The 9533-nt window shown below is 38.3% G+C and overlaps 1 protein-coding gene across 1 annotated transcript; it reads left to right on the top strand.

Moving 5' to 3' along the window:
- Nucleotides 1-414: 414 nt before the first annotated feature.
- LOC306863355 (uncharacterized protein) lies at nt 415-4271 on the top strand. Its single transcript, XM_079406636.1, has 2 exons — nt 415-781; nt 1989-4271. Exons 1-2 carry the CDS (start codon nt 643-645, stop codon nt 3860-3862), a joined length of 2013 nt encoding a protein of 670 aa, XP_079262762.1. The 5' UTR covers nt 415-642; the 3' UTR covers nt 3863-4271.
- The last annotated feature ends 5262 nt before the right edge of the window (nt 4272-9533 follow it).

Below are 9533 nucleotides of genomic sequence, written 5' to 3'. Positions count from 1 at the left end.
CTTTTTGTAACAGTTTTTGAGATATTTGAGTGTTGTTTGTAATAAAACAATACTCTTTGAAATCATAATTGTATTGCATTGTTTTAAACACTAAATATTTTACTTAAAACATTCCTCAGACACTTATTCAGTTATTTATAATATACGTTGTTCAAAAAAATCTAAAGTAGTTTCAATGTAGCTAGCTACTTTTTGATAGTAACTTGTAGTGTAGCTAACTACTTTTCCAAAAGGGTAGCTTGACTGTAGTTTAACTACTTTAACTTACGAGTAGCTTGTAGCTTGTCAAACTACAGTTTCAGAGTAGCTTCCCCAACACTGCAGAAGTGGTATGTCATTTTCCCATATTATTTCCCCTCCTCTCGACTCCAGTCCAGCGGGTGGCGCTTAAGCACAGACGCTTGTTTGCCAAACACCATAAAACCAGAGGAAGAAGAGTTTCACCGTGCTCTGTTTTGTTCTGTTGTCATGCTGGTTTAATACAAACTGTTAGAAATATTGTTTCTGTAAAAATAAAAAACTCAGTTTTTGAATAAGGTCAGTAAATAGCTGTAATATTTTCATCCTCAGAGTCATAACTGAGTTTTGAAGCAAGCAGGAATATCTGGAGGAGTATCATCTGAACTGAGATCTGCTGTGAAGATGGAGTTTGTTAAGGAAGAGAGTGAGGAGCACATGATTGAACCAGAAACCTGGAGAATAAAACATGAAGAACCAGAAACCTGGAGAATAAAACCCGAGGAACCAGAAACCTGGAGAATGAAACAGGAGGAAAAAGGAGGTTGGTGTTTATTCTTCATTCATCTTTAATGATTGTTTGTGGTGCACACAAAGCATTAATTCTCTGGGGTCTGAGGGTTTTTTTTTTGGGCCCTGGATAAGTTTTGACATGCATTTGTGCTTTTTATTCAGTATCTTCAAAACATATTAATGACTTGAGTCTGATTACACTGTAATCGGCACAAACTAGGCTACAATAATACATGAGCAGCATGAATGTAGCCTACATGTTTGTGTTTTTGAGAAAATAATGTTTATACATGGTTAGGGAAAAAGAAAATTTTCTAAAATTAAATAGTCACTAAAATAAGGCTATAAAACACATACAAAAAATTTGTTCATAAGACTTCTGAAAACTGAATGTGGTAGACTTCATCTGACCAGCACAAATCCAAGCAGTGTTTTACCAAACACAATAACATCCCATAAACCTTTAATTTCCATTAACATTCCCTCTTATCTCTTATTCATTCTGACAAAACAGTTCATTAAACCTCACAATCATCAGATTAACAATGAACATGCATAAACAAGGAAAATAAAAAATATATAAAACATCATAAAATAATAAATGAATAATCAAATTATATAAAATGTACCTACATTTCACTGCTGGTTATACCCTGTATAATTATGTATGTGACAAATAAAAAATCTTGAATCTTGAAATGGTAAATGATAAAAAATAATAATTATAATAATAATGATTATAAATGATTATACAAATAAATTATTATAAATTAATGAAAAAAGAAAAGAAAAATATAACACAAATGTATGGTTTCTCTGTTGATGCAACACAGTTTGTATTTGTGGATCCTCAGATCCTTCATGTTGTTGATCAAACGTACTTAATAGCTCTCCCTGTAGAAACATGAGATTTGTGTCTATATTATTTAAAAATCATAATTTATGCTGATAGAGTGCAGGATTGCATTTTATTAGATTTTGGATTTGATAGTGTTGTTGGACTATTTTTGTCCTACTCTCCTAACGTTTTTTCAGGTGTGCTGAGTTTGTGTTGATTGAAAACTAATAATTTGAAGACCAGTGTACCTTATTCATGGAAAGTTTCAGGGACGTATAATTTATAAAATCACATCAAAATGATCAAAAGTTTGTAGTACAATTGTCTACTTTCCGCTGTTATATCAGGGTTAATTTGTTAAAGAGTTAATGAAGATTTACTGATTTTACTTTTGTTTCAGAGTTGATTGAAGATAATGAGGAGAAAGAAGAATTGAGTGAAACTGAGGTGAAAAATCATGTCAAAAGTGGAGAAAAGCCCAAACAGAAAGATGTACATAAAAAAAGAGCTAAGAAATATTTCACCTGCACTCAGTGTGGAAAAAGTTTCTCACATAAACATTCTCTTTATCTTCACATGAGAGTTCATACTGGAGAGAAACCGTACTCATGTGATCAGTGCGGGAAGAGTTTCATACAAAAAGGAACCCTTAAGGCACATATGAGAGTTCATACTGGAGAGAAACCGCACACTTGTGATCAGTGCGGGAAGAGTTTCACACAATCAGCAAACCTTATGAAACACATGAACATTCATACTGGAGAGAAACCGTACTCATGTGATCAGTGCGGGAAGAGTTTCATACAAAAAGGAACCCTTAAGGCACATATGAGAGTTCATACTGGAGAGAAACCGCACACTTGTGATCAGTGCGGGAAGAGTTTCACACAATCAGCAAACCTTATGAAACACATGAACATCCACACTAGAGAGAAACCGTACTCATGTGACCAGTGCGGGAAGAGTTTCATACAAAAAGGAACCCTTAAGGCACATATGAGAGTTCATACTGGAGCGAAACCATTCACTTGTGATCAGTGCAGGAAGAGTTTCACAAAATCAGCAAACCTTATGAAACACATGAACATCCACACTGGAGAGAAACCGTACTCATGTGATCAGTGCGGGAAGAGTTTCATACAAAAAGGAACCCTTAAGGTACATATGAGAGTTCATACTGGAGAGAAACCGCACACTTGTGATCAGTGCAGGAAGAGTTTCACAAAATCAGCAAACCTTATGAAACACATGAACATCCACACTGGAGAGAAACCGTACTCATGTGATCAGTGCGGGAAGAGTTTCATACAAAAAGGAACCCTTAAGGCACATATGAGAGTTCATACTGGAGAGAAACCGCACACTTGTGATCAGTACGGGAAGAGTTTCACACAATCAGCAAACCTTATGAAACGCATGAACATTCATACTGGAGAGAAACCGTACTCATGTGATCAGTGCGGGAAGAGTTTCATACAAAAAGGAACCCTTAAGGTACATATGAGAGTTCATACTGGAGAGAGACTGTTCACTTGTGATCAGTGCGGGAAGAGTTTCACACAATCAGCAAACCTTATGAAGCACATGAACATCCACACTGGAGAGAAACCGTACTCATGTGATCAGTGCGGGAAGAGTTTCATACAAAAAGGAACCCTTAAGGTACATATGAGAGTTCATACTGGAGAGAAACCGCACACTTGTGATCAGTGCGGGAAGAGTTTCACACAATCAGCAAATCTTAAGGATCACATGAACATCCATACTGGAGAAAAGCGGCACACATGTTTTCAATGTGGCAAAACATTTTTGTGGGCTTCAGTCCTGAAGAAACACCTGAGAATGCATACAAAGGAGAAACCTCATTCTTGTTATTTGTGTGAAAAGAGCTTTTCATGTCTACAAAATTTGGAAATGCATCAGAAAATGCATACTGGTGTGAGAGAGTACATGTGCTTTGAGTGTGAGAAGACTTTTACTTCAGTAAGCAGTTTAAAACAGCACCAGAGGATTCACACTGGAGAGAAGCCTTATAAGTGTTCACACTGTGACAAGAGATTCAGTCAGTCAGGAGCCCTGAAAACACATGAGAGGATTCACACTGGAGAGAAACCTCATAAGTGTTCACACTGTGACAAGAGATTCATTCAGTCATCACATCTGAAAATACATGAGAGGATTCACACTAGAGAGAAACCGTACAAGTGCTCACACTGTGACAAGAGATTCAGACGGTCAGAGCACCTAAAAATACATGAGAGGATTCACACTTGAGTAAAATCTTATATGTGACCATGGACCATAAAATCAGTCATAAATGTCTTTTTCTTTTTATTTATTTTTTTTTTAATTGAGATGTATCCATCATCTTAAAGCGGAATAAATAAGCTTTCCTTTAATATATGGAAAATGGATATTGTTACGATAGGATAATATTTGGGCAAGACGCAGCTATTTGAAAATCTGGAATCTGTGGGTAAAAAAAAAAAAGAAATTGAGAAAGTCGCCTTTAAAGTTGTCCAAATGAAGTTCTTAGCAATGCATATTACAAATCAAAAATGAAGTTTTGATATATTTACAGGCACAATTTTTGGTTTATTTGGACTGAATTCATTTCGATTGATGAATCTGATTGTAGTGTTTACGTGAATGCTAAATAAAGTGATGGAGTTGATGTACACATTTATGTCACAAGCCTCAAATCAGTTTTTTTTTTTTTTACATGCGCACACTGCACAAATAGTGTAAATAAAGCTCATCCTAAACTTGCTGTCACAGCAACAGGTCCGTAACCTAAAACTGCTCAGGAGCAGCTTAAACAGGATTAGGTCACATCTTTTTAACCTTTTAGAATTCCTGTAAAATTTAAATAAAAAATTTATCTAATACATTAGAAGCTGTTGCCCCCCTCAAATTGAAAAAGGTTAGAGAAAAATGTACTGCGCCATGGTACAAGTTATACCCATTCTCTCAAGAAAGAAACTTGTATTCTTGAGCGCAAATGGAGAAAAAACTAAATTAGAAGTTTTTAGAATTGCGTGGAAAAACAGTATGTCCAGCTATAGACAGGCTCTAAAAGCTGCCAGGGTAGAGCATATCCGCAAACTCATAGATAATAACCAAAACAATCCAAGGTTCTTATTTAGCACAGTGGCTAGACTAACTAATAAACAGACACCACCCGATCTAAATATTCCCCCACAGTTCAATAGTAATGATTTTATGAATTTCTTTACTGATAAAATAGATAACATCAGAAATACAATATCAAATGTAGATTCTACTGCGTCTAGTATTTCAGCTTCACTCATCGCACCCAAAGAAAAACTGCAGTGCTTTATAACTATAGGACAGGAAGAGCTAACTAAACTTATCAGTGCATCTAAACCAACAACGTGTTTATTAGATCCTGTACCTACTAAATTACTGAAAGAGTTGTTACCCGTAGCAGAAAACCGCTTCTCAATATTATTAACTCATCGTTATATTTAGGTCACGTCCCAAAACCATTCAAGGTGGCGGTTATTAAGCCTCTTATTAAGAAACCACAACTAGATTCAAATGAACTGGCAAATTACAGACCCATTTCAAATCTTGCGTTTATGTCAAAAATTTTAGAAAAAGTTGTCTACTCAATTATGCTCCTTTTTGCAAAAAAATGATCTCTTTGAAGAATTTAAATCAGGTTTCAGGCCCAATCATAGTACAGAAACTGCACTTGTTAAAATTACGAATGACTTACTACTTGCTTCAGATCAAGGCCGCATCTCATTGCTAGTATTACTTGATCTTAGTGCTGCGTTTGACACTATAGACCATGATATACTCATAGATCGATTACAAAACTATATTGGTATTCAAGGACAGTCTTTAACCCTTTAGGCGCCAGGGTTTTTTGGAAAAAATGCTAGATTTTGACATCAAGATTTCAAAAGCTTGTGGCTTGAAATGGCTTAAAGATAGAGATCTACTGTAAATTAAAAAAATGTTGGGCATGACCGAAAGTTTATGTGGGGTGTAAATATACTCATCTAATTTGCATATTATGACGTCATCAGGGGCGGCCCTCTTGAATTTCATAATATTTAGGAAATAGTAGATATTGAATTGATGTTTGATTTTTTTGTTTGTTTTTTTGTCTTTTTCTCCTCATTCCAAATGATCAGAAAAGAGGAAACCAACAATAAAACAGGAGAAAGTACTAAATTATTACTATATTACTATACTATATAGTAGTAAAACGCATGTGAACAGTAGCCTACTTTTTGATCAGTTCATCAGTAATATTCAGGAAATAATAGATATTGAATGGATGTTTGAACTTATTTGCATGTTGTTTTTTGTCTTTTTATCCTCATTCCAAATGATCAGGAAAAGAGGAAATCAACAGTAAAACAGGAGAAAGTAGTAAATTATTACTATATTACTGTGCCATAGTAAAATACATGTGCCTATTTTTTAATCAGTTGACCAGCTATCTGTCCAATCAGGTATCTATGTGACAGTTTATAGTTCTTGAGAGTATGGTACCTCTCATTGCATGGCACAGCGCACAGACCGACCCCACACACCGCACCTGTACTGTCTGCCGGCGGCACTTTGAGCGCACGCGATCAGAACAAACAGCGCAATCTGGCCGATCATCAGAGAGAAACAGCTCTCCTATGGACACTAAGACCACGTCCACCCCTGCCACCCCCATCCCCGTTGGGCAAAGTGTTGAAATGATCACTTGTTTGTGCTTTGTGCACGATCGCGCCTTGCGCGCGGCACCATTGCGCGGAAAAGGTGTACCGGGAGAAGCGCGATCATTAGACGGCCGATCGTCATTTCCAAAAGCCAAATATTCCCCTTCAGAGTCAGAATCGGCCAATAACATTTGCAACACATCCTCACAGTACAACTTTTTATTAGCCGTTTGGCGATTTTCTCTCACAAATCTCACAATTTACTCACACGCTATGAACTGAATTGCTTCCGCATCAATGACACGATAGCTCACTTACTCTGCTATTTCCTCGAACAATTTTGGCCTAGAATCGAAGTACTACATGTCTGCCATCTAGTGGAAGGGAATACAAATGAGCCATTACACCAGATTAGGAACTACAGCCCATTTCATGAAGTATGACGTCTTGTCGCAATTTTGCGACTTTGGCGCTTAGAGGGTTAAGATGGTTTAGATCCTACCTGTCCGATCACTACCACTTTGTTCATTTAAATGGGGAGTCATCTCAATTATCACCAGTAAAGTATGGAGTACCACAAGGATCTGTCCTAGGTCCTCTGCTATTTTCAATTTACATGTTGCCCCTTGGAAATATTATTAGAAAACACGGGATAAGTTTTCATTGCTATGCTGATGATACTCAATTATATATCTCAACAAGACCAGATGAAACTTCTCAACTATCTAAGCTAATAGATTGTGTAAAAAGTGTAAAAGATTGGATGACCAATAATTTCCTCCTACTAAATTCAGATAAGACAGAGATATTACTTATTGGACCAAAAAACTACACAGAATCTCGTGGATTATAATTTGCAACTAGACGGATGCACTGTTACGTCCTCTAAAGTAAAAAGTCTGGGTGTTATTTTAGACAGCAACTTGTCCTTTGAAAATCATATTTCCCATGTTACAAAAACAGCATTCTTCCATCTTAGAAACATTGCCAAGCTTTGAAACATGCTACCTGTTTCTGATGCAGAAAAGCTAGTTCATGCATTCATGACCTCTAGACTGGACTATTGTAATGCACTGCTAGGTGGTTGTCCTGCATCTTCAATAAACAAGCTACAGATAGTCCAAAATGCAGCGGCTAGAGTTCTTACCAGATCAAGAAAATATGATCATATTACTCCAATTTTACAGTCTCTGCACTGGCTACCTATTAAGTTCCGTATCATTTACAAATTATTATTACTTGCCTATAAGGCCCTAAATGGTTTAGCACCTGCGTACCTAACTTGTCTTCTACCACGCTATAATCCAACCCGCTCTCTAAGGTCGCAAAACTCTGGACTTTTGGTAGTACCTAGGATAGCAAAGTCCACTAAAGGAGGTAGAGCTTTTTCACATTTGGCTCCCAAACTCTGGAATAGCCTTCCTGATAACATTCGGGGTTCAGATACACTCTCTCTGTTTAAATCTAGATTAAAGACACATCTCTTTAGCCAAGCATTCACATAATGCATTTTATAATCTTGTACTGCAGTTATATCTGATCAGACGTACATTATTATTATTCTTTAGCTTGGGTTGAACAATTTATTTTTGCTTAGATGGAACAGCAGCTACGCTAATCATGTCTCTGCTTGTCTCTCCGTTTCTGCCACCGGATTAACATCCCGTGGTAGCTAGGAATTACAGAACTTCAGTCTGGATCCAACCATTACATGATCTGAGATGACCGAACACCTGAGATGGAGGATCAGCGCCGGGAGATGACGTATGTGTCCCTGATCATAGGCAGAGGCCAGACACCTGGATGAACGCCAGAGACAGATCCCCATTGAGGACCCCACCACTTAGACAGCCATCGGAAAAGACCACAGGAACCAGCTGAGCCCATTCAATCTGACTTGCTGCAGTTTGGAACTGAACTGCTGGTTTGTTTGGCCAGAGGAGAATTGACCCCCCAACTGAGCCTGGTTCTCCCAAGGTTTTTTCTCCATTCTGTCACCGATGGAGTTTTGGTTCCTTGCCGCTGTCGCCTCTGGCTTGCTTAGTTGGGGACGCTTCATTTCCAGCGATATCGTCAACCTGATTGCAAAGACACTATTTAAACTTATTGATACATTATTTTCCTTTTTTGATATTGTGCAGTGCTTTGACACAATTTGCATTGTAAAAAGTGCTATATAAATAAAGGTGACTTGACTTGACTTGACTTGACCATCCAAGATCCCTGATCCGCCATGGTCATCCAAGCTCCCTGATCTGCCATGGTCCCCCGAGTCTCCAGTCCTGCCATGGCCTCCCGTGTCCCCGGATCCGCCATGGCAATCCAAGCTCCCTGATCCGCCATGGCCGTCCAAGCTCCCGGATCCACCATGGCCTCCCGAGTCTCCAGTCCCGCCATGGCCTCCCGAGTCTCCAGTCCCGCCATGGCCTCCCGAGTCTCCAGTCCCGCCATGGCCTCCTGAGTCTCCAGTCCCGCCATGGTCTCCTGATCCGCCCTGGAGGCTTCCCTTGTCTCCTCCCTGTCCTGGTCCTGCGCCCGCCCCCCGATATCTGTCACGGTTTGGTTTCTGCTTCTGTTCAGTTTTGCTCTTATTTGGTATTTACTATCCCAGTTTAGTTAATCAATCATTATCATCACCTGTGTTGTTTTAATTATCTTGTTTCCTTGTTTGATCGTTCCCTTTATAAGTCCTGAGTTCTCCCTTTGTCTTTGGTCATTTGGTCTTTGGATGCCTCTCACCCTAACCATGGACTTTTCACCCTCCTTCCATCCGGCAGGCGTTACAGGTGCCTACGCTCTCACACTAGTAGGCTCAGGAAGAGCTTCTTCCCCGAGGCTGTGACACTTCTGAACGCCACACCACCAATCTTACCTGCACCTGGTTATTACTGCACTGGTCACAGTACTTTACACACATGCATTTGCACTACTCATATTTTGCACAGACTGCACATTGTTAAAGTTATTACACTATAAACTGTCTAAAGTTGTTACTGTACAAGCACAGTAAACTATTTCTATAAAATATTGCACTACTGCTATTTTGGATAGAATACATTGTTCTATCAATACTTTGCACACTCATCCAGCTGTGTTTATTTATTACCACTGTTCTCACGTTTCTGCTGTTCATAATGTGTATATATAATCTGTAATCTATATAATCTACATTGCTCTGTTCATAATGTACATACAATCCCTACATTGCATTCCTATTTATATTCTGTATATACTCTGCTCAATACTGTATATAGCAA

This window comes from Barbus barbus, assembly GCF_936440315.1.
Source record: "Barbus barbus genome assembly, chromosome: 4".
NCBI classification, from domain to species: Eukaryota; Metazoa; Chordata; class Actinopteri; order Cypriniformes; family Cyprinidae; genus Barbus; species Barbus barbus.
The sequence above is the reverse complement of the archived record's forward strand: the minus strand, read 5'-3'. Positions and strand labels throughout refer to the sequence as shown.